The 25,980-nt window shown below is 42.9% G+C and overlaps 1 protein-coding gene and 1 long non-coding RNA gene across 9 annotated transcripts in view; one reads left to right on the top strand and one right to left on the bottom strand.

The window, feature by feature from the left end:
• The window catches only part of YAP1 (Yes1 associated transcriptional regulator), an 83,436-nt gene that overhangs the window by 23,988 nt on the left and 33,468 nt on the right, over nt 1-25,980 (top strand). For 4 of the 8 annotated variants that reach the window (XM_081909919.1, XM_081909917.1, XM_081909920.1 and 1 more), the window contains exons 3-4: nt 11,590-11,705; nt 16,060-16,173. In XM_081909919.1, the coding sequence (XP_081766045.1) occupies nt 11,590-11,705; nt 16,060-16,173 (230 nt within the window). The remainder of the gene's footprint in view (nt 1-11,589; nt 11,706-16,059; nt 16,174-25,980) is intronic. The other 4 variants (XM_081909923.1, XM_081909921.1, XM_081909924.1 and 1 more) reach the window with 1 other exon arrangement.
• LOC309369385 lies at nt 10,743-16,848 on the bottom strand. The gene is made up of 2 exons (XR_014168077.1): nt 16,586-16,848; nt 10,743-11,702 (listed from the first exon to the last, which is right to left on the bottom strand). It is a non-coding gene; the product is annotated as an uncharacterized lncRNA (long non-coding RNA).

The following is a 25,980-nucleotide window of genomic DNA, read 5'->3' as shown; positions in this document are numbered from 1 at the left end:
AGTTGCTTAAGAAGAAGGAAGAGATTCCAACATAAAGACAAACCAGTTGGAGTGGTTTTTAGGTGGGTGTTCCTTCACTAATACATCATCGTTACTTTAATTTTTTAACATGTAGTTTATGAAGAATGCTCCTACTATTGCGTTCAAACATCTTGCTTGGAGAATGCTGGTACTTCTGAGTACAGAATATAATTGATTGTGACTCAGATCATGAGAAGTACCCTACTGCAAAGTCAAATGCAAATAGACATAAATTCCTGCTAGCTATATCCAACTACTAAGTTGTACTCAGATTAGACTTATTGGATCCAAGTGAGTCACATTCATCAGTTGCAGTCAGTCTACTCTTGGGAATGGCCAGTGTTGGATACAATTCTCTGTCTCTGCTGCTCCAACGAACCTTGAGAATTGAATTTTCATAAGGGGATGGTAAACTGCCCAAGGCTTTGGCATCTTACTAGAACTCTTCCTATTGGAGGAGCAACCGTATCAGTTACATCAAGTTAAAAAATATTTACAGTATTTACATGTAGGCTAATAACAAAGTTTTCAGGTTGTTTTACAATAATATAAATGCATCCTAATTATCATAAGTTGCTTTCTTTCCACTCTGCAAGTTACTATATATATATATATATATATATATATATATTTGCTTTCGTAGATTTTCACGGGTACAGGAATGCAGGTTTTGGTGTCCTCGGGTGTCTTCCCGTGTAAAAGTTGGGGTGTCTAGGCGACGTTTCGACGAGGTCTCACTCGTCATCTTCAGGCTGGTGCTTTCGGCTTCTTGTTACTGGAACAGAGCTCTGTTCCAGTAACAAGAAGCCGAAAGCACCAGCCTGAAGATGACGAGTGAGACCTCGTCGAAACGTCGCCTAGACACCCCAACTTTTACACGGGAAGACACCCGAGGACACCAAAACCTGCATATATATATATATATATATATGCGCTCCCCCCAAAAGGTAAGGCTGAATTAATGGTGCTCTTGTTCTAGAAAGACTAAACAAAACACAAAGTTTACATTCCATTTTTACTATATGAAAAGCAAACTAAATATTTAAATTCAGTAAACCTTGCAGTTTGTAGCTTTTTGCAGTGTGTGTGTGTGCATGCACACAGCTTCATGGTGTTGCTTATTAACTTCTGTAGAGTAGGCACATAAACTATAAACTGTTTACGTTGAATCTGAGGCAGTGGAAGTGGTCTTGTCTCCCTGCGCTTTGCTGTTACATGTAAACATATCTACACCTACATACCCAACTTCTGCAATATTTACCACCAATTCTGAGGTTAAAGAACAGAACATTAAGGGGCATGTGCATGTTGAAGTGTGTATGTGTAGGCAAGATTTAGCTGTTTCGGCAAACACATAGAGTACACACAATCTTTTATATGGGCATATGGGCATTGCATATAGCTGCGTGTGTCTGAATATACCTTCTGAAACAAATATGCAACACAAACCAGGCTTACTGAGCTGAAGGGTGTTGGATTTTGTCTTCTGTACAGCAGTATTCATGACTGGTCATACTTGTCAATTGACCCTATGATCTTAATAAGTCAAATGTTACTGTTGGGCTTGTCCAAATAAGGATGTGCATGACCACTTTCTCTAGTTAACCTTGCTTATTTAATTGCTGAACTTTGAAAAGCTGAAGTAAATTTTGGTGTGGTAATTTGTGACTATGTGGTTGCAAAGCAGGAGATGTTTCTTCTCTGAGCAGAGTGTACTGGGTTTCCCATCATGCTGTTGCTACTACTTTCAGGAAGTTTGGCAGGGACAGGCATGCATGAACAGTTTCTCTCTTCAAGGCACCCACTTGCCACACATGCCACACGTGCTGCCCCATCCAAAACAGGCTGAATCCTTATTCCAAAGTCTTGCATTTGTCTTCAAAAGGAGCACCTTTTCTGGATTAAACTTCACCCCACCTTGAGTCTGTTACCACCTCCAGATGGCCTTTGGCAGGTTCCCTGATATCTGATGGAGAAAAAGAGGTGCATGTCGTAGAATTGTATACCGTTGGAAGGGACCGTAAGGGTCATTCAGTCCGAACCCTTGCAGTGCAGGAATCATTTGCCCAATGTGGGGCTTCAACGCATGGCCCTGAGATTAAGAGTCTCATGCTCTACTGACTGAACTCCCTGAGGAGCAGGGCTTTTTTCCCCCCTAGAAAAAGAGGTGCCAAAGTTGTTGAGATCGCCCCTAAAAAAGCTTCTCTTCTTTGCCTGCTTGTGCCACCTCAGCAATGCCACAATGATCACCATGCCTCCTGCAGCACCCTCCGCACAACACAAAGTGCCTTGATGACTGCAGCCTCCATTGTTCAGCACAGAGCACCATGCTACCCGCCTCTTCTGGCATGCAGCCCCCAGCGACGGGGTGCCGGAACACACCAAAGAGGTGCCGGAACTCAGTTCCGGTGAGTTCTGGCTGAAAAAAGCCTTGCCCAGGAGTTATTCGCACATTGACAACACAGCCCAGATCCCTGTACAATTCCTCTCCACTGGGAATGTTAAGAAGCATGAGGAACAGAACTGGTCCTTGTGGGGTGTCAGTGGCATCAAACGGGACCCCTCCAGCAGCATGCCCTGGAAAAGACCTGCAAAGAAGTACTAGAACTGAATAATGTTGTGCCTGAAGCTTATCCTAGCCCAAGTGATTCAGAAGGTTACCATGGTCAATTGTATTAAACTCTACTGAGGAGTCCAGCAGACCCAACAGGGATGTGCTTCCCTTATTTGGCCCTTGGCGTGGATCTGACATTAGTCAAGAGACATTTTGCTCCACCCTTCTTTCTCTTGTTGTTGTTGTTGTTTAGTCGTTTAGTCGTGTCTGACTCTTTGTGACCCCATGGACCAGAGAACGCCAGGCATTTCTCTTGCATGAAAAAGCAAAATTGTCTGACAATTCATGGCTTCATCTATGTGCAGGGTTAATGGGTATGCATGTAACCTGACTTGCATGACCCCATGGACCAGAGAACGCCAGGCATTTCTCTTGTATGAAAAAGCAAAATTGTCTGACAATTCATGGCTTCATCTATGTGCAGGGTTAATGGGTATGCATGTAACCTGACTTGCATGACCCCGTGGACCAGAGAACGCCAGGCATTTCTCTTGTATGAAAAAGCAAAATTGTCTGACAATTCATGGCTTCATCTATGTGCAGGGTTAATGGGTATGCATGTAACCTGACTTGCAATGATTTTTTTAAAATTGAAGTGCCTTAATGGTAACTGGTGTAAGTTTGTTTTTTTTAAAATCATTTAAAGCAGTTTCCCCTGTCCCATTTCCAGAACTAATTCATCACGTTGCATGCATCCAGCATTCTATGCCTGCTGGAGTTGGGAGGCCCTGTGCGGCATCAATTCCTTCCTCTTTCGGGGCAGTGATACCCTGAAGAAGGAGTATATGGAGACACTAGGATTCCCTGATGCAGGTTGTGCCTTGGAAATCCATCACGTATCACCATGTCCCAGAAATCTCAGTCCCTTCCCTGAGTCCAGATTGACTAGGGAAACGGGAGGATCAATTGCTTGCTAGGAAGTCTTATTAACTGGGCAATCCTGAAGGTGGCAAAGAGAATGTCTGTTCATTGTTCCTCAAGCTGACTCAGGGAAAACTGGGTGACGTTGTGCCCAAGTACTCATTGCAATACACTAATTGAAGTGGTTGTGGCATTTCTTTCTATTCTTATGAAACTTGTGGACCAGTAAGACAAGTGCTCAAGTTTGATTCAAGGAGTCATCATCTCCTTGCTATTGCTACCTATTGTTCTGGCCTCTGATGCAGGATCCTCCTTTTAAGCTCACTTCTGATTTCTCCTTGTTGTGCTGCATCTACCTGTTGGTTGCTTTACTCAGCACACCTTCTGCCAGTCCAGTTATTTCTCTTACATTTGTGCTCGTTCCTGCAGCCCAGTCACTATTCTCCTTTGCTCTCATTTCGCCCCTTGTCATCTCTCTTTTCCTGGCTTGACCCCCAGTTGGCTGCAAACTGCTATGACTTCAGACTGCCTTGTTCCTGTTCTCTGCCAAGTGTATCAGCGCGGCCCGTGATCCTGCAAATACAGTTTATCTATCCCTAGCTGTGTGTGCTGCAGGTATCGACATTCCCTGAACTCTTGGTAAAGAAAGGCAGAATTACATTTAAGGTCCCAAGGCCATCCCAGGAGCTGTGAATGTACAGTCTTTCTGAGTTATTGAGATGCCCCCACCCAGTGACAATAACAACAGTTTAAATTCTTGTTATTTCCAATTATTATTATTTTTACAAAAATGGCATGTTTGTTCTAATGTAGTTTGGGGGAAAATGAACTTTTATTTTTTTAAAAAAACAACCAATAACAATGAAGTAATAAATATGCAACTTGTTAATCATTAGTTCTTGGAGAGGGAAAAGAGCCCATTAGTGCTTAACTTTAGTTGGAATTGTGCCATAGATAAGTTTCTTCATTTTGCCCTTGTGAACCTAGGTTTACTACCCTGGTTATAAATAGGGTAATGATTTCCAAGCTATTTTAAAGGTGATGCCTTTCCTGTTCTAGGCATAGTAAATATTTAAAGTGTAATTGTTTAATCTTTGCTTCCAGATATTCACAACTCTAGATAGAGGGGTGTGCTTATCAATACGTCAATGAACTTTCGGTTGAGAATTCCTCAATGTCTATTTTGCTACATTTGGTAGTGTGATAAAAACTGACTTCCTGCCTATTGGCTGTGGCATTAATAATTGTAGTCTTTCATTCATATATTTTCACTGTAATGAGTTGCAACTTTGTGTTGACAATTCTGAAAATAGACAAGAGTGAACATGCAAACAGCGTAACCCAAACAAGAGATCATACATTTTTGTGTGAGGAACTGTGGAAAGATTAGCTGACAATAAAGCATTGTCCGGAGAGTCAATTAAGCGTGTAGGTTTAGCAAGCTTGGGAACAAGCCCTAGCATGTGACTTTATAAATAACAATTTCACAACAAACATAGGCTTGGTAAGTGGGCCATAAATCTGAGCAGTCAGCCTGCTGAGCATTTTAAATGCCAGCCTTGCCATTGCATTATTTTGAATTGACTGCTGGTGAGAAAATTAAGGAGAGCCGGAGTTGAGCTAAAAAACTATTCTGTTGTCAAAGCCATCTTTTGCAGCGTTCTGCTTCATGGATTCAGCCTATACTGCTTGCTTGTTTCCATAAAGGGAAATGGGGTCATTGGGTTAAAAACAAAAACCCACAATACAAAGGATTCATATACAGGAAAAAGAACTGCCGGGCTGTGGAATGCAACAGGTGGCATATCTCCCCTGACACAGCAATGCAACTTTGATTGTAGAAGTGGTTGTGTGCCCTAATCTTCCCCAGAATTTTCTGCTCCAAGCAAGAGGAGGAATAATACAAAGGGGTAAGCATTTATGAAGAAATCAATTGGGATATGAAAAGAAGTGATACTCTGTCACACATATAGGTGGGCAGAGGGAGACTCAGAGAAAGGCTTCCTACAATCATGGAATCATAGAAATGTAGAGTTGGAAGGGACCCTGAGGGTCATCCAGTCCAGCCCCCTGCAATGCAGGAATCTCAGCTAGAGCATCCATGACAGATGGCCACCCAACCTCTACTTAAAAACCTCCAAGGATGAAGAGTCAGCACCCTCTGGTTTTCTCCAGTATTGTGGTCAGAAGAAAGTGCGGAGATGGCATTCTTCTGGCCAAGGATGGGTGGTCAGCTTGGGCAAGTGGGCACAGCTACCCCTGAAATCCCAGAACCCCAAGGACAGAAGAGCTCAGTCCCTCCTGCCTCTCGCCCACCCTTGTTTATTTTTTTCCACTCTCAGGGTAAGTGAATCTTTACATCAAACAAGACTGGCTAGTCTGCCAGCCAGAAGCAACACTCTTGCTGATTCCCCTGCCTCCACTACCTCACAGGTTCATTGATAAAATCAGCTCTGTATCTCTGGGACCAGTTTTTAGTTTCTGGCCAATAAGCATTCAAAGAGCAATCGGTGTGTGTTGCTAAGTCCCACCTCTGGCAGCGGGGGGGGGGGGGGGAGGGAGAGGCGTGGCAGGACAACCAGGGGAAAAAATACTGTAGTCCACTTGCTTGGAGCTACACTCCTCTGCTAATCCTTTTTCTCCTGCCTCCACCAATTGTTAACATTCAGAAGGTCACAAAAGTTTAGCAAAGAGATAATCAGTGCCCCCAACCAATTCAAGTTGCAGCGTTTTCCAGTCCTCTGCACATTTTTTTAAGAAAGTGAGTGAGTCAGGCTGCAGCTTGCTTTTACACTTGCATAATTTTGTTACGGCCTTGCCTAAACAATGTGTGTGTGTGTGAGAGAGAGAGGACTAGGAGGAGCTGGAATAGGAGATGAAAAATCATCTCAGTGAGTTAGTCTCTTTATTTAAATATTTTGTTAATGACAGACCAGAGGTGAACACAGTGTGCAGAGGTGGGGAGTGGGTGCTTATCATCAGCATGCACCCCAAGCTTTTCTCCTCCTCCCCCCCCCTTATCTCTTTGTTTGCAGGCTGTAGCAGCAAAAAACTGGACGTAGCAAGAGGCCAAAAGAAACACGGCCATTTTTATGTAGTCTGGTGTGACTATTGATTATACAAATAACAAGGGATATGGTAAAACAGTACCCTCCCCATTCCTATAAATTCTCATTGTTACTGATACAAAATAACTTTTACTTATGGTCACCAAGCTAAGCAATACATATTACAAAACATCATTTCAAATACTGCACAGTGGTACTTCTGGTTACGAACTTAATTCGTTCTGGAGGTCTGTTCTTAACCTGAAACTGTTCTTAACCTGAGGTACCTCTTTAGCTAATGGGGCCTGTCGCTGCGCTGCTACCGCGCTGCCACCAAGTGGTTTCAGTTCTCATCCTGGGGCAAAGTTCTTAACCCAAGGTACTACTTGTGGGTTAGCAGAGTCTGTAACCCGAGGTGTTTGTAACCCGAGGTGTTTGTAACCCAAGGTACCACTGTATGTAGTGACTAATAATTTTGGTTATCTACACTTTTGACACAACTTTGTTGATTTATTCAGAAATGTTTATCTGAGTGTTCTTGCTTCATTTTTGTTTTTAATTCTATGTACCGTATATACTCATGTACACAAGCTGACTTTTTCAGCACATTTTTTATGCTGAAAAAGCCCCCCTCAGCTTATACTCGAGTGAGGTGGGCGGCGGCGGAGGGACGAGTGGCCCAAGAGGAGCCCTTTTTCGCCGCTGGTCCCACCGTTGCCGCCCGCCTCTCGCAAGAGCAGGCACAGGAGCTGTTCTGCGCTGTGCCTCTTCCTATGCCTGCTCTTGCGAGAGGCAGAGGCAGCGGCGGAGGGACGAGGTGGGCGGCGTCAGAATGAGCAGCCCGAAAGCAGCCCTTTTGGGCTGCTTGTTCTTCCTCCGCCGCTGCTGCCACCACCAGGTTTGTGGTGTGGTGAACTAGCTTATACTTGTGTCGATAGGTTTTCTCAGTTTTTTGTGCTAAAATTAGGTTCCTTGGCTTATATTCGGGTTGGCTTATACTTGAGTATATATGGTACTTGTTGCATGTCAAACACTCTAATGTGTGTGGTTTTGTGTGTGTGTGTGTGTGTGTGTGTATCCGTGTTGATAGTTTAAAGATGAAAATGAATAAAAACGATGTTACCAAAAAAATAAACAAATAGTAATATGGTTGGAATAAAGGTCAGTTGAGAATGGACCTTTAGATACGGTAAAGGTAAAGGACCCCTGACACTTAAGTCCAGTCGCGAACGACTCTGGGGTTGTGGTGCTCATCTCGCTTTACTAGTCAAGGGAGCTGACGTTTGTCCGCAGACAGTTTTTCCTGGTCATGTGGCTAGCATGACTAAGCTGCTTCTGGCGAAACCAGAGCAGCACACGAAGACGCTGTTTACCTTCCTGCCAGAGTGGTACCTATTTATCTACTTGCAGTTTCGAACTGCTAGGTTGGCAGGAGCTGTGACCAAGCAACGGGAGCTCACCCCGTCACGGGGATTCGAACCGCTGACCGATCGGCAAGCCCAAGAGGCTCAGAGGTTTAGACCACAGCACCACTCGTGTCCCTCGTTTTGATAAGAGATGGTTACTATTCAGGAACTAGAGAACCCAGTTAATCTGGTCAATATTTTGAGCATAGCTACTTGTACTGTTTCGTAGTTGACCTCCATGCTGTTTACTGAAACCTGATTTGCCCAACAAAGCATTGTAAAGGGGAGAAGCCGGTGCAGTTAGCTGCAGAGGTACCCCTACAACTTATCTGGGAGTCTCTTGTAGCAAAACCAATAAAAAGTCTAATGTCACCCCTTAAAGACTAACCTGTTTATTATAGCGAAGGGACGCAGGTGGAGCTGTGGGTTAAACCACAGAGTACTAGGACTTGCCAATCAGAAGGTTGGCGGTTCAAATCCCCGCGACGGGGTGAGCTCTCGTTGCTCGGTCCCTGCTCCTGCCAATCTAGCAGTTCGAAAGCACATCAAAGTGCAAGTAGATAAAGAGGTACCACTCCGGTGGGAAGGTAAATGGCGTTTCCGTGCGCTGCTCCGGTTCGCCAGAAGCGGCTTAGTCATGCTGGCCACATGACCCAGAAGCTTTACACCGGCTCCCTCAGCCAATAAAGCAAGATGAGCGCAGCAACCCCAGAGTTGGTCACGACTGGACCTAATGGTCAGGGGTCCCTTTACCTTTTTATTTATTATAGCATAAGCTTCCATGGACTCAAGCCTGCATCTGATGAAGTGGGATTGAGTCCATGGAACCTTATGCCAAAAACAATTTGTTAGTCTTCAAGGTTCCACAAGACTCTTCAGTTGTTAGAAATAGTGGTAAACGATAGCTTGAGTACAGTATATGCCTGCTTTTCTCCCTATGCATTTCTTGTCATCTCTTCCGAGTGTGTTTTAAGGCCCACTACCTAGCACTTATTTCTTGCTTGCTGAATAAATGTGTTGTTTCAAAAGTCATGAAACTTCTTAACCTCTCAATGCTCTGTTCTTTCCTCTCTAAAAGAAGTTGGTTATGGAAACTGTAACATGAGACATAAGCCGAGTAGGGAGCCAGAGATTTGCCTCTGAAGAACAGTCTTTACTAAAGGAGTGGGAGCCAAACTCTTTGTAAACAGCACAAAGCAGGCAGTCCAAAATATTTAATTTGGCTCTAGAGGATCAGGGAGAAATTGCTGATACGTTTTGCCACAAATGTACGTTAGCTTCATCAGCTGCTCTAACTTTTTAGTATTATTTTTTCAAAAGCTTTATTGTGATCTGCGCTTCTTTTTCCACTGTGTGTGTGAGAGAGAAGGGCGGGCGGGGATTAGTTGTTATTTTAATGGATGTTTATTAAAAGAGGATTGGAAAAATAATCTAAAACTTTCGGCACTCCCTTTTCATGAAGACTTAAACATGAAATTATCTAAAGCTGAACTAAGAAAGATCATTGTGCACTCAGAAGTCTGCATGACCATGTTGAAATAGCTAAATAAATAAGTAAATCTGAAAGTTTTGGCCAGGATAGTTTTTGGCTCTGAGTAGCAGTGACTTGTCTGACAAATCTATCTGTTGCCAGATGTGCACAAACATGCCCACTACCCTACCTAATTGTGCTTGTACTTTTTGTTTATCAGTGTGTTCAATACATGAACAACTTTTGAGTGGCCTTTCTGTGGCAGTAATAATATAAATCGGAGCTTTTCAACCTTTTTGAGTTCACGCCTCCCTTGACAATCTACATTCTTTCTGTGGCATCCCTGTGGGGCTCAGGAGCCCAGTTATGTCACCCCTTGCCTGCAGAGCTGGCAGCCCCTCACCCTTCTTTGAACACCCTCTCTTGTGGAGTGTTCCCTCAGCCTCCTCTCCCCTCTCCTTGGGAGTCCTCTGGGCAGCCGCAGCTGCCGCCCCTGGTCTCTGAGCTGCCCCCCTTACCCCAAAGAGAGGTGCCTCCTCACACTGCCCCACAGGGGCCTGGGAAGCACCCCCTGGCCAGCCCCAGAGGCCTGGGGAGCTTGTAGCCAGGGCTGCTGCAACAAACAGCCATGCAAGCCTTTGGGAGGCAGAGACTAAAGAGGGCATCAGAGGAGGGAGGGAAGGAAAGAAAGAGGGACAGAGGCCAGTGTTTACCGCGGCACCCCTGACCACCATTCAGGCACCCCAAAGTGCCATGGCATACTGGCTGAAAACCAATGATATAAATAAATGTGCTTGTCTGCAAACCACTACAAACTAAAATGGTTATCTAAAGCACAAAAAAGTTCAAGAAGAACCATGCTGTCTTGTTTCCACTCCTGTGGGGCTTACTTAAAATGTGTGCCCAAAATGGCTAAAAATCAGAAATGTACTAAATGGAACAGAGGACTGTGGGTTGCAGCAGCGTTACTATTGGCCCAAAAGCATTTGGTGAAAGAAAGCTTATGCTGATTAGACAAAAGGAAAAAAAAGGTGTGTGTGTGTGTGTGTGTGTGTGTAGAGAGAGAGAGAATGGAGGCAAGGAAATGAAACTTAGTTTGTGTCTGTGTACACTAGTGTCATCTTTTCCTGGCCTTCTCAGGCGCGTTGCCTGTGATGCAACAGGCACACACATGTTCCAAAGAATGACAACTGGCTCATTAGAGCAGTCTGATATCTAATCCCAAGTGCATTTCTCTGCTGTTTGTGTTCCTGGAATTCTGAGTAAGCAGATTTGAGGAAGTGGAAATGAAGCAGGTAGTAAAAACACACTTTAAAGGCGGGTTGGGAGAAAGCTACTTTTATGCATGAGTTAGCTTGCCTTGTTGGTAGCAGATTCATTGTAATTGGGCAGTTGCATAACAACAAAACATTACTAATATTTAGGTGAAATGTGACTAGCCTCCCCCTGCCACAGTGAAAATAGTTAGGTTTTTGTGCCATCTGAAATAATACTGTTCTTTTTGGACACATATCTATAAACAGTTACTTGCCCCCCCCCCCCATCATGGTTAAATTTATATTTGGAAAAATCTTTTTATATAAGAATGTTAATTATACCCCCAGTTACCATTGGAAGCATGGAAACATGTCAAAGATGGTCAACCCTCAGCTGACTGCATTCAGAATTGATCCTGTCTCCTGTGTAGCCCTCTAGTTTTAGCCGACTCCCCTGACAATTTTTGTCCTAACGCCAAAGCAGCTGGAACCTGTATTGTTTGAAAGCAGACCAACATGATATGGCGGAGGTCTGAAGAGCCACTTTAGACATGCCCCTCTTGCAGACTTTCCTGTGAGATTGTTTCTGGCCTTTAAACAGCAGACCCTCCCATGCCATACCACAAATTTGTATTACAAGATGCTCCTGTTTCAAAAACAGTTCATTATGTGCCATGGGTACCTGCTGTTGGTGGAGCACTTAAGCCAAACGCCTGTTGGGTATGTTGAACTATGCAGTTTTTTTAGATGCTAGCCCATGCCTCCAATGATTGGGGCTATTCTTTGTGAAGAACAAATCATCTGATACTCCTTTTGTGTGGCCTCGTGTTTTGGTGCTTCCTTTTCCAGTTACTTGTAACCTTGAGTATTGCAATAGCATGTTGTCTAAATTCCTCGTTCTGTTTTGCCTCAGTCACATTGATCAGACAACAACATGGCAGGATCCAAGGAAGGCCCTCCTTTCTCAGATGAATGTTACAGCTCCCACAAGTCCTCCGGTGCAACAGAGCATCATGAATTCAGCAACTGGTAAGGAGAATTCAACAAAATCTTCAATGAAGTTGCGTCAAGCAGTTTAGTATTTCACAGTGAAAAATTCTGCATTGCTGAATTGCAGTCTGTTATTACTACATATACTTCAATTCCTAAATAGTTTATGTCCCATATAATTGCTATATACTGGTTCTTCCACCGAGGAGGTAGAACACCCAATTAAAAATAATACAGATTTGTATAATTAACAAGGGACCCACTGTACTTCCAAGATAGAGACGTGAGATGCAACTGTTTCTTTTGAAATATTCAAGTCTGCTTTTAAACAGTATCAAAGTTCATATGCTGCTCTAGTTACTACATGTTAGTCAACATAACCCCTTCTCTTGTTTTTCTCTTTCGTCCTCTTAAATCTTTTCTGCCTTTTTCTGCCTTCATTTTTATTACAATCATGATGTATTTCTCTCCTATCTGGTGTGATTTCATGGTGTTTTTCCTAACATTTGGCTCATGCAAAACCTTTTGAAAAAGTCAACACTGCTTTGTTCAATCCCTTTTTTGGGAAGTGGCTCAGTAACTGCACAACCCATTCTTGCCTATGACATTCGATCTCTCATTCAAAAAAAGCCAATGGTCCTCCTCTACAGGCATTACTTTAAAACATGGCACTAATTAAAATGCCAGGTCTGGCTCCCTCCTGTTGCACTTTCTGTCACTTTCCAATTCATGGAGGTTCACTGAAGTGGGAAATCTGCTCTAAACTCTTGAGACATGTGCCATGCATGTGCCATGCCCTTAACCTATGCTAGTCCTTCAGCTGTCTGAATGCCAGATGGGGAACAGTTGTGGTGATTGTACATAGGTGCAGTGTTAAGATGAGTTCCCTGTGCCTTGCTGATTCTTTGTTGGAAAGACAGAGCAAAGCTATTGTTTTTCTTATTGTATACCCACTTCTTGCTTTATCTAAACTAAGGGTGGGAAACCAATTGGCCTCTAGATGTTGTTGGACTCCAGTTCCCATCAGACCCACTGAGCAAGCCAATAGACAGAAACAATGAGAGTTGTAGTCCAGCAATATTTGGAGGGCCTTAGGTTCGCCATCCCTAATCTAAACAAGCTCTCGGGTACTGTAGCTCTGAATTCTGTGCTACCTATTATTTTGTATATTATTGAGTTACACAACTGCATTTTTAGAACTTGAACACCTGGCTTCTCAGATGTGAAATTGCATGGCTTTAATAAAGATTACAAATGGATCACATAACATTGGATGGTGACTTTTAAGAGCTCAGGTTATGTAGGAATCGTCACTTTCTGCAGCTTTAATTTTTGTAGTTTACCAAAAGTAATAATGGTGGTTGCAATTTTTCATGTGATGATTGAAGTGGGAAGTTGGGCATGGATGAGAGAGAAACTGGAAGTTTTTTGGGGGAGAACTACTGCAATGACTCCATGGATCTGTTAGAAAAGAGGAGAGGTTCACATTTGGTACTGTGTTTGATTGTGTGGTGGCAGGGGAGGCACATTTGCAGCCACAACAAAAGATCAAATCGAGAAACAGTCAATTACTCTATCCCTCAAAAGGTGGGGCGGGGAGGGGGCAGCAAAGTTATGATTTTTCTTCCATTTCAAAGCCCTCAGTTAGGAAGTGGTGATGCTTCTAAAAGGCTTCATTGTAGTCTTGAGTCTGTCTGTGTGTGTACAGTAATGCATATTGCTAATTCCTTGGGTTAATAATGATAGCTACTAAGTGGTTTGCCTGGAGTGACATACTTACAAGTATCAAAGAACATGGAAAGAGTATGACACATGGGTATTGGGATGAATGGGAGGGGACAGGAGTCGTAACAGTGTTAAACTACCCCAGATGTAGCTGCAACCACAATGACAAAATGTAGTCCACTCATTTTCTGCAGTGTGATTCTGCGTCTCCACTTGCAACGAGCAGAATTTGTGGCAAAAATGGGCAATATTACAGCAGCCAGTGATACCTCCTGCACTTGCAAACTCCTGTTGGTAGACACCCACCATTGGGTCTGGTCTAGTAAAAGCTGGCATAAATATAACTTGTTTTCAAATTTCGTGGCATACTTTCTGCTTTGCCTACGGCCCTACGCTATTTATGCAAGGGATTTATGCTGCTTTGAAAGTGGAACAGGAGCAAACCATGTTTCTGCTACGTTTCTGTTTCCCTGTGCCTTCTTTTATTACACACCTATGCATTTTTTGAAGAAGGTGGGAGTTTTTACAATGTATGCACTGTGGAAATCTTGGTGGAGTGTCCAGGATAAAATACTGGATGTGTTCGAATTCATCCTTAGCAATGCAACTTATTAAGTAATCTTGGCCTGGCCATTATCTTTTAAAAATAAAAATAACGAGAAATCCTGATTGCTAGAATACTTCCTGTCCATGTACATAGTGCTTTGCAGCATGAGCTAAAATAGGTGCTGGCCCGGGTGGCTTTCAGTCCAAGAGTTGACAGCTGAAAGAGAACAGGGGGATATAAGAAGAGCCAGCTGAATTAAACCAAGAGCTAATTTAGTTCCGAATTCTGTTCTCACAGTGTCTAACCAGATGCCCATGGAAAGCCAACAAGTGGTATATGAGTGTGATAGCCCGCTACATTTCATGATCCCCAGAGGTTGGTGTTCAGAGACCTATGGGAGGCCCACAAGCAGGACATGACAGCAACAGCACTTTTCTCACTTGCAATTCCTAGCAGTTGGCTTTCAGAGGCATACTGCTTCCAATGATGGAAGTAGTAGTACAAAGCCATAGCATCATCATCAAACTTGATTACTTCACTGCAAACTCCTAATTCCGAATCCTTTTTAAAGCAAGTTAGAAAGCACTGGTCCCAGTGGAGTTCCTTGCAGAACCCCATTTCCTACAGCCTTCAAATTTGACATGCCTTACTGGATCCTCTCATCCAGATGTTTCTTGACAGTCTAAAACATGGGGAAGAACAGGTACTTAGATTTTGTTGAAACCGGGTGAATGGAGGGTCAAGAACAGCTTCATGGACAATGTAGATTTTGAAGGGAAGTAGATGACACTAGAAAATCTGGGAGGGATTTCAGGGCATAAAAGGCAGCAATGGATAATAAGAGGAAAGAGAGAAGGGAACCTTCAGGCTGCTGAGGGAGGATAAGAACTGGAGGTGCAAAGATGATGGGCATGGCTGTATCTGAGTTATTGTGAAATACCATTTTTACCCCCTTCCTTTTGAGTGTTGTGGAAAGGCAGCGTAATGTATTACTAATAAACTTTCCTCTTTAACGTACTCTTCAAATCTCTCCATATGTGCTATCTTGGGTGGTCCTTCCTAACTTAAGACTTCATTCTCTCTGCTCAGTGGATGAGCAACACTGAAAGCCTATTAGTTAACCCTCTTCACTTTCTACTTCATATGCATACATTTACATAATTAATGGGCGTATTTGGAATTTGCATTGGAGATAAGTGGAGCATGTTGTGCTTCTGTGATGTTTTGATGCTGAACATTAGCTCACTGCTCATTAAGATGGGACAGTGAAGAAAAATAGAGCATTGCTGTTTCCCGCCAATAAACAAATGCTTCTATGATTAACAGTCTACATAGTTATTTTAGTGTACAAAATGCATCACGGTTTCTTGTTCATCTATGCTCTTGTCAGTCCTGAAAGAAGTGGGTATCACTGTTTCCATTCTATAGATAGTAACAGAGAAAGTATCTGGCAGGGCATCTTATCTAGTGAGTCTATGACTGTGGTCTACTCAGCCCAAGTCCATCTTAGTATGGCCCATACTGGCCCGCACTGAGTCCAGGAGAAAATACAGGAGCTCCTAATAGCCTGCCTGCTACAGTGTCGTAACACTTTTTGCAACCCTCCTAATGACTCCACAAATTGCCAGCCACCTCACATTCTTTAAAAATGAAGTGCAACATATGGAGAATCGTTTAGAAAAACTAAACAAGGACACAAAGGAAGCCAAAAGTAGATCCTAAACGCTTCTGGAATATTGAATGTTCAGCTGCTCCTAAAAGGTGATAAAGGAGAAACAAAGACAGAAATAGTTGCTTTATACATACGGACTATAAGGACTTTGGGCCCAGAGACTGGTCTCCTGCATGTGTATTTACCACCACCTGCGTTAAATCTTGGGAATAGGGCAAATTTTGAGCAAATAAAAAATAGGGTGAACTCTGGGGTAGAGATTTTTCACTCCAGATGCGCGAAACAAATGTGTTACTATAACACAGCATCTTTCTCTGTCCCCCACACCTCCAGAGCTACTAGAGACTGAAACTATTAGTTTCATGTGTGCTGTGTAAATCATTTTTGGCTAACTTTTTCAGTAGGGGCAAAGCAGAGCCTACTATGAATTGCTTCCTTCTGTGTTACAGGCCCGCTCCCTGATGGATGGGAACAAGCCATGACCCAGGATGGAGAAATTTACTACATAAACCATAAGAACAAGACCACATCTTGGCTAGATCCAAGGCTTGACCCACGCTTTGGTAAAAGTTCCTCTCACTTAAGACTCTCTTTTTTTTTTTTTTTGTTTCCCCTCCCTTAAGACACTTTTGTACTTAGGTAAATATAACATATATTTTTTCCCTTTTTACTGGCTACCTGTAGCCAAAGACTTGGCTAAGTATTTCAGATTAATTTCTAAAATTCACCCCCACCTATCTCCGTACCTCATGTCTCTTTAACTGTCTTGTGCCTCTGCCCACTGTTAACACATAACACGCCCGTCCCTAGGCAGTGGGATAGATTTCCCCCCAGTGTCCTCCTCTCATTGACACCGCCAGCCCCCCACATTTGAGTTTTCTGCAGCCTCCTTCCCACCCCTTCCTCAGATTCTTGTATTGTAGGCTCCTTGAATAATATGTTGCATATTTACAGTGTTTGACATGCTTTACTTACGCTGACAATTGTTATAACGATTCTGTAAGGTTAGCCTAATGATGTCCATAGAGGGCTTAGTCTGCTTAGTTCAGGGAAACAATTTGACCCAGAATTATTCTAGTTCATGGCTTGGTCTCCAAGCTTCTATCTACACTCGCTTTATACACTAAAAGGATTAGGGACAGCTGATCTGCCTCATGAGTCCTCTTTCCACTTCAGCTTTTCAGCCTTTACTTTTCCTTGAAGTAAATCCCCCTCAATTTCTCAGGACTTGATCTTCCAAGCACCTCTGATTCAGTCCCTTATGCTAATCAATGCATGCATTTGCTTTTCCATGGCTGGTTTTCCACTCCTTACACAGCAACAACATTGCAAGCACGTGACTCTCCCTTCTCAGCAAGTAGGACTGTTGTGAACATTCTGTGATGTCACAGTGCCTCAGCCAGTTGTTTGCATCCAAGGTTAGATTACAGGTGAAAACCGCTTTAATGCCAAGGTTCAGGATTTTATAGGATCTTTGTCTTAAGGGTTTCCAGTTTTTGTTGCACTCATGGGTTTACTTGGCAGTAGAAGTACTTGCCATATAATTGTCTGCATTAATATAAAATCATCATTGTTTTTTCTTTGCTATGCCAGCAAGACTTGTTTAATAACTTGCATTGTTATAAACCTTGCACTATAGTTTGCTGTAATGTTCAATGGGAAGAACCCCTTAGCAGATACATAATGCATAAAGCTTTGGAAACTTGTTTATAGCAAAGAATTGGGTGCACTGTAATGTTTGTTCCAAATCTAGCAAGACATGAGTGTTGTCTCTTCTTATCTGTTGGCATGGTTGAGAGATCCAGTTATGCCCTTTTACAATGCATGGTGGCTGAACAGCTGTGAAGGATGCTGAAATACTTGGTGAATAAGGGATTATTTGTCAGGGGCTGGGGAGTGGAAGGGAGTGGGTGGGTAACAGGACTGCAAACCATGTTTGCGACCATGCTTTTTGGTGATCAATTTTATATAGGCCATTTATAGAGCTGCCATATTTGAAAAAGTAAAAGCCAGGACACCCCAAAAGTTGTTGATCTTTTTCTTACAAAAACATGATTTTTCGATTGACCTGCCTAAGATCCAGGGCAAAGCGCCACCTTTTGGATACCCCCCCACACGTCAATTCCTTTAGAATTTGTGTGTGATCCTTTTGGTTTCATTTTCTATCTTCCTGTAGCTTATTGGGAAATCAAAACTTGGAACCAGCTTCCTGAAGGAGCGGTTTCTAATGACTTGAAAGTAAACTTTTCAGTTTCACACACAGAAAAATCTTGTGCGTGTTTACTCAGAAGAAAGCCCTACTGTGTCCAGTGGGATTTACTCACTAGTAAGTATTTAGGATTGCAGTTTTGAAAATGGTTGGAATTCATATAAACAATATTTCCACCCCCCCACCAAAAAAAAGAATGCTAAAAATGGGCATGTTGTCTTTTAAAACACTTGTTTGGGCCTTAATGGAAACTTCTCCACGAAATACTATATAGGCTTATTTGGGTACCTGTTTATTAATTTCTTTTGGTTAGTAAGGATATAATAATATTGGATAAGAGAAAATAATGTTAAATATGGATGCACAGGACCACTAATGTGTGATAGACAGCTAGGGCCAGTGAATGCTCTGCTGAAGGCTTGTGGTGATGCCACACTGCTAAAGCTGAACATGTCTCTGCCTCATTGGTACTTGGAAGGGATATTGGATTCTTAGGGAAGCTGCTGGGTATTTCTGTAAAGGAAAGCAGGATATGTGAAGTTAAGATACTCTTTAAAAATGCAGTAACTCTGTTGGTTGGTTCTTTATTTTAGAATGTTATACCTGTACAGATGTCCTTATAAAGCACCACACAAGAGGCGTGATACTGGCAAGAAAGTAGATACTTGTGGCTTCTGAAGTTTTGTCTTGGCCTTAGTGCAGTGAAACGAAAATAATGTGCAGATCACTGAGTAGGTCAGACTGAAGGTGTACAAAAGGCTTTGAAGCTCCACAGGGCTTTTGACCTATCAACAGCTGTGGGCCTCTTCAGGGAGGTGCATTAACTTCACAAGTGCACACTGCTGGAAGACTCGACAGCTCTTGTTTTTCCTGTATTAGATCTCACTCCTTGTATTTGTGTGTTAATGTTTTACAGCAAAATCCTAACCATGCCGCGCAGTGGTAAGTCCCATTGAATTCAATGGGGCTTGCTCCCGGGTAAGTAGGGTTAGAATTGCACCTTTCAGCGCTAAATACGCCTTCTGACTCTTCATGATACAGTTAACTAAGGCAAAAAGTTTAACAGCCCTATTTTGTTTGTGGAGAGGAAGAAGGCTGAGGATTGCAAAAGATCAGGGAGCTCAAGAGTTCGTCAGTGAGACACCATACTAGTGCCCTGCCCTGTTTGTTTGTTTATTTGTTTCCTGTTCTTCATCTTTAGATCTTGGGCCAGTTGAGTATGAGAGGTATTCTGACACCAGACTGCCAAAACAGCTAGTAAATTTGAGGTGCTATGCAACTTAAGAAAAAGTGATGAACCACAATGAAATAGTACAATGTTCAGAGTTCCAGCTAGGATAAAGCAGCAACATTGCAGTGATGTCTAAGAACTTAGGGGAAGAGGACCATTCAGCAGCAGGGAAGGAAGAAGAGATGTCTTTCTCCTTTCCCACGCACCCAAAGCCGTCCTGCTCTGTTGTAGATAGTTCAGCGCTACTGGAGGTCAAGTGCAGGATTGCCTGGCAGCCTCAGCCTAACCGCTTTATTGCCAGATAGAAGAAATGGGGAGAACAAGGGAGGGGAAAGGGTGCTAATGCCCCCTCCACTCCTGAAATGGCATTGCATAGTATGGGGAAAGAGTATCAAAAACATCATGGTATGCATTTTTCTGTCCACCACCCCTGCTGGAAATCTTAAACCATTGAAGGCTCATGCCACATCACTTTCATTTTTCTTTTTAAATAAGCTGATACCCTTGAGAATTCACATACCAAGCATCACACTCTCCAGAAATGCTATGATTTCACAGGATGGCTGTATAGGAGGAGCTGTAATCTGATTGGTACCTGTGATTGTTTGGTGATGGTTTGTTAGGGTGTTTATGGAGGTGGAATGAAGATAGTGGTCAGAAAACCATTTTTTGTTCCACCATTGCCATTGGCTTGTGTCACTTGGAAGGTCTTTGTAGGCCGGTTGAATAATTGCAGTTATAGTTAAACTGGCTGTACGTCTTGAAGAGTGAATGTCAGCTAGGAATTAGAAATAACTTGTCAAGTTTTAGGCAGCTTTGTATGTTGCAAAAGCTTTCAGAGCTATTTAATTTCAAAAGCAGGGTGCTTGCTCACAGATGCAGTAAAGCTTTTTTTGTACTGTACTTTGTTCCCCTTTTATTATATTCACGAATGACAACATTTGTGCTTCAGGGTATTATACCAGGCATAGGCAAACTCAGCCCTCCAGATGTTTTGGAACTACAACTCCCATCATCCCTAGCTAGCAGGACCAGTGGTCAGGGATGACGGGAGTTGTAGTCCCAAAACATCTGGAGGGCCGAGTTTGCCTATGCCTGTATTACACTCTGCAACACCCCAGATCACTTCCCTGCAGAAAGTATGCCTTACTAGATACACTGAGTTAAAAGCCTGATTATTTTTTATTCAAAAGATGAACCTGAGGCAAAAAATTTTAAAAAAATTGTCCTAAGGTCAAGCACTAAAATAGCTAGCTCCAAAGTGGAATAATTTATTGTGTGAACTGAAAATGTAGACTAGCATGGACACTTTCCATACCATGAAAATATTACCAGCCATTACTTCTGGGAAGTTTGGAGCACTTAACTGTAAATGATCTTGTTTAGTGCCTGGATGTGTATATAAAGCCAAACGGAAACTCGTAATTTCACAATTACTCCTCTTAATGGATTTATATCTTTAGTGGGCTTTGTAACAGAACAACTGTTAACAGTGCGCCTATGTAGTAAAATGTTCTGTTTAGTGGCAAGCAGATAGGTTTTAACTGTATTAGTAACCAATTAAAATTCATAGTTGTTCAAGAAATAGATGATTCAAAAGATGGGGAACTTGATATGAATTGGCCCCTTTCCCTGTGATTTGATTTAAATAGCCTTGTAATTTTAAATTGGTCCACGCTGTGTTGCTCAGCAGTGACCTGAAAGGCAGCAGAAGAGGAACCAACTGTTAGGTTGCAAAACTTTCCTTGCCTGGTTACCTGGAAGAAATCATGACCAAGCATGTTGCTATTTAGGCACACTGAATGGCTACTTGCCCATCACTACACTGAGTACTGGCAGCTCAGAAATATTTTTTGGTGATCATGCCAAAATGATTTTAGAGCTGCAGCTCTTAGAACTGTGTTACTGTGAGAACCAAACCATGTTTGGTAGGGTCGAGGCAACCTCTGCTTCTCCCAGGAACGAGTGATCTGCAAAGTGTCATGTCTGGGCCATGTGTTGATGATCTGAGAAGGAAAGGGTTGGGGGGGGTGTTTCGTTTTTTGCTCCTTTCCCCCATGCATTGATCTCTGTCTCTCCCCGCCTGCCCCCCACCTCTTACTTGCAAGGGTTGTTAAAGGCTATCTGGAATAAGGAGCTAGAGCAAAGGTCACAAGCTGGAAAAAAACACACTCAATCTGCTGTGAATAGTGGTGTCTCCTCACTCCGAGCAGTGCAACTACTTGTCTTAAGCATTCCATCATTTCCTAAGATGTGAAGCGCTGCATCAGTTAAACTCAAAAGCTTCAGTATCCAAAAAAGAGAGGCATACAGCTGTTTTATTTTTTCACTGCATAGTTTCCCTTTTTGGGCCCAGTGTGTATGCATAGTGCAGACAGACTTGACTACACGCCAGAAGATTTTTTTTAAAAAAAATAAATTATTCTGTGGTTGAACTTTTAATCTGTTCCAGGCCTTTTCAGTTAAAGAGCTCGGCTGAAGGGGGAAGGGGAAAGAGAAGCACAAGCATGTGGGCTTCTTTGATTGAGGGCGATGGCAAATGGGAGACAGTCTGCTATTGAACAGAGAAAGGAGGCTTCCTTGAAACATTCTAAGTTCTACGTGGTAGTGATGGCTGCGTTTCAGTTTTCAAATGTCTGTGCCAAGGGAATTTGTTCTGCTCGCACCCTTCTCTCGCCTGACCTTTTCCCCTTCTGGCTCACAGCGCATATGAAAATCCAAAATTAGTGGTTTGAATCTTAACTTTCCTTCCCACATATCAAACAGAATCAATTTTCACAGATCAGGATCTCCCCATGATAATCCCACCCCCCCAATACAAAAATAATAATAATCTGCTGCTGGTGATTGGTTGACGCTTGGATGATGTGACCTATGGTATGGAGTTCTGCAGATGTAACTGTAGAATAGATGTCCAGTACAAAACCCGCTGAAATGAACAACTGTGTGTTGGTTCATCTGTTGTTCTTTCCAGTTCAGAGCATGCAGATGAATTGCTTCGTAAACTGAGCACCATGTTTAAGTTGAGGGGAATGTGGGTTTTCCATCTGAGGTACCAAAATGCCCTGTTTCACACTCCTCCCTTTTAAGAAATGTGTTTTTAGCAACTCTAGGCTAAAAGTAGATTTTTTAAAAAAACAAACAACTCAGTGATTTAGGAGGCTTCAAAATGTTTTTTTCACAAGAATAGATGGACTCTCATTGCAGTCTGCTTTCCATTGTGAACACTGAAAACAAAGCACCAAGGAGGAGCAATAAATGTAATTTCTGAGCAAAACTCAGAAATTAACCCTCATCCACAGGAAGCTTCTATTACTACATAAGATGCAGAAAGAAATAAATAAAGCAAGCAAGTAGCATGTGCCCAATTGTTCAGGCATTTTGGAACAAAAGAAATCAAACACACTGAGACTCGGCCACCAAGGAATTTCCCTTCCTTGCCAACTTGTGGGATCACGAAGTGGTCCTCATTTCCCTGTATTGTTCTCACTGGAATACAAGCACTGGTAATTAATTGAAGCATCTTGTTTACACATTCCAGCTTCTTTTTGATTCAGCTGTTCACCCTTTCAGCTGTTTAGGTAGGTAGTCTTACATAAACCGTTCAAAATTTAGTGACCTTCTTTATAAATTCTTGACACATTGGCTGGAGAAAGATGCAACCTCTCCATTTTACAGTATATGTGGTCTTTATAGGAAGCCTCTCCAAGTGAAGTAGCAGCAGACGTGAGCCTCTTGAAGTATAACTAGGTAGGGTGAACAAAGAGGTAACACTTGCTCAATTCTCATGACAATTTGAGGGCCCAGAAGGTGAGTGGAGCAAGGCCAGGCTTCTCATTACCAGAAAAGCACAACTGATAATTCCTTTTGTCTTGGATCCCATCCTGCTCCTTGAAGGAAGGAATCATGCTTATGGTACGTGCACAACGTCAGAGACTAGGATACATGGGCATGAGTTGTACCTGCATGATCAGCCTGTTGCTATCTCAAGACATTATTGGAGCATAGCTGTCAACCTTCCCTTTTTTTGCGGGAAATTCCCTTATTCCAGCGCCATTTCCTGCTGCTTCCCGCTGCTATCCTGGATTGTTAGATATCCCATAGACTGTCCCTGGGACAGATGAGGCTGCTGATCCCTTATTTTCAAATCTGAAAGTTGACAGCTATGCGTTGGAGTAGAATCTAACCATAGGGAAGTGGCAAGCATGCGTGTTTGGCAGCATGTGACTAGAACCACGTACTCAGAACAGGAAAACACCCCTCATCGTTCAACAGGAGTACTTCACATTCAGAGAACAGTACCTCTAAAGTACAGTTGTACCTTGGTTGTTGAATGCCTTCGTACTCATCCGTTTTGGCTCCTGAACACCGCAAACCCGGAAGTGAGTATTTCGGTTTGCAAGTGTTTTTGGAAGCTGATCATCCGACGCTGCTTCCGCGGCTTCCGATCGAGTGCAGGAAGCTCCAGCAGCGAATCGGAAGCCATGCCCTGGTTTTCGGAAGTTGAACGGACTTCTGGAATGGATTCCGTTCGACAACCAAGGTACGACTGTACGGCTTGTGGTTCAAAGGATGCAAGAGGGAGTTGACACTTACAAAATTGGTGCTTTCAAGTTCCCCAAATTAAGAAGTAGCTCCGTGTCACACGGTATTAATCCTAATCCCAGCTGGGCAGCAGTGTGTGTGTGTGTGTGTGTGTGTGTGTGAGAATGGTGTAGCTGCATCTTGGTCCTGCCACTCACATCAGCTGGTGTGAAAAGTGAGTGAAGCAAAACCCTACTCAGCTGCACCAAAGCTAGTGTTGGCCTGGCAATCAGGTATGGATTGGACTCAGTGCTGTCAAATTATGCCAGTGCAGCTGGCTCTGGATCCAGGGCCAGATCAGCCCCTCCCTGCCTCCCAAATGCCTTGTTCAGGAGCTTTTGGCTTGCAATGGAAATCATTGCTTCTTCCACCATCTTGCACCTGGAGTAGAGATGCTAGCATTACTCTATGGACAAAGGTTTGGGGCTGGACAGAGGGAGACTTCCACCCATCCAAGCTGCTTCCTACCACAGTGCAAAGGATTGAACAGTTGCATTGGGTCAGGCTTGCCCTCAAAAGCAAAAAATGTTGTTTAAGGTATTGTTTAAACATAATGAATGCACAAAGGCACTTGCAAACTTCAGGCCCAGAAATACTATACAAAAGAGTTCCCCTCCATTTTAATTGCTCTTGGTTCCATGCACAGTTCATATGTGAGGATGAAAACAAAGTTAATGGAAAGTTATAGTATACTTGTAATGCAAAATAAAATTGCAGATTTGCCAATTGAAGTTGGTGTACTATGCTGACACTTCAAAGTTAAACAGCTTAGTCATAACTTCTATTATTCTTCCTTTGTGGAGAATACAAGGGGACCAGTTCTTACTTGATTTATACAAACAGTGAGAGCCTTATGTAAAAGAAGCAAAAATGCCAGGGTCCTGCCTACGTTTGCTCCATATTTTTGAAAGGAGCAAATGCAGCCTGCATTAAATGCAAGATATTGCTGAATTTTGCATTGCAGAGAATATTAATAGTCTTAAATATGGTGATCTTCTGACAAAGGGTGGTATAGGAATTGAATAAATAAAATAAAAGTTTGCATTCCCTTTGTCCCACTCTCTGTAAAGATAACCAATCAATACGACCAAGAACGACACAGTCCTTGCTTTTGAGAAAGAAAGGGGTGGGGTATTACTAGTATCTTGAGTCCTACTGATTATAGAACATTCTTAAAACTTCATCCAAGTTGCAGATGTAGAGTAGAAAAACTGAAGAGACTGTATTCTGTCCTAAAACGTTAACTTACTAAAGTGTGATCGTTAAGAAAAACAATGTAGCTAAATGGTATGTGTTATAAAATGCTGTTCCCCTCATTCCTTGCTCCAAATCCCTCTTTCCTCCTAAATCCCTCTCTTTCCTCTTTGAAATAAAGACATTTTTGTTCCTCGTCTGCCTGTGAGGTCTTTGTTACTTGCCCCATTTGTGGGTGTTGAGCCTCATAGTTAAATGCTTCCTTGATACCCATGAAAGTAAGGAACAGGAAGCTGGTTAAATCCCCCCCACCTTCTCCGTCTGGGCAGACTTTAAAAATGAGCTAAATATTTAAAGATCATTAGATGTCTTTCTCGAACCTCCAAAGTGGAGTTGAAGGTACGTAAAAACTTGAAATTAGTTTTTAATAGGGACGTGGGTGGCGCAGTGGGTTAAACCACAGAGCCTAGGACTTGCCGATCAGAAGGTCGGTGGTTCAAATCCCTGCAACGGGGTGAGCTCCCATTGCTCGGTCCCTGCTCCTGCCAACCTAGCAGTTCGAAAGCACGCAGTGCAAGTAGATAAATAGGTACCAATCTGGCCGGAAGGTAAACAGTGTATCCGTGTGCTGCTCTGGTTCGCCAGAAGCGGCTTAGTCATGCTGGCCACATGACTCGGAAGCTGTATGCTGGCTCCCTCGGCCAGTAAAGCGAGATGAGCGTTGCAACCCCAGAGTCGTCCGCTACTGGACCTTACAGTAAGGGGTCCCTTTACCTTTACCTTTATGAAGGTTGCACAGCTAAGCCTTTATTTGTATGGGCTTTGCCGTGCAACATCTCTTCCTTTGATTGGTCATAGATTATCCCCCTGCCCCAATAAAAAGTGTTGCTTGCCAAGTGTAGGATGTTTAATAGCACAAACAAAAGTGTTTTCCAAAGCTGGACCCATGGTTAGCTATTTAATTGCCCTGGCTAGCTGTATAATTTTTCTTTATGTGCTCCATTTGCAGACTGAACCCTGGTAGATTTCAGATAAGCCTGGATATATTCGTTCAGGGTGTTTTTGGGTTTTTTTAAGCAACGTGTCCCTTCTGCACCACGAAGGTGTTGGGGACATTGCCTTTTTTCATAAAATCATGGCAGCCCTCTCCTT

This window comes from Podarcis melisellensis (genome assembly GCF_964234715.1).
Source record: "Podarcis melisellensis genome assembly, chromosome: 4".
NCBI classification, from domain to species: Eukaryota; Metazoa; Chordata; class Lepidosauria; order Squamata; family Lacertidae; genus Podarcis; species Podarcis melisellensis.
This window is presented reverse-complemented; position numbering and strand designations above follow the sequence as displayed.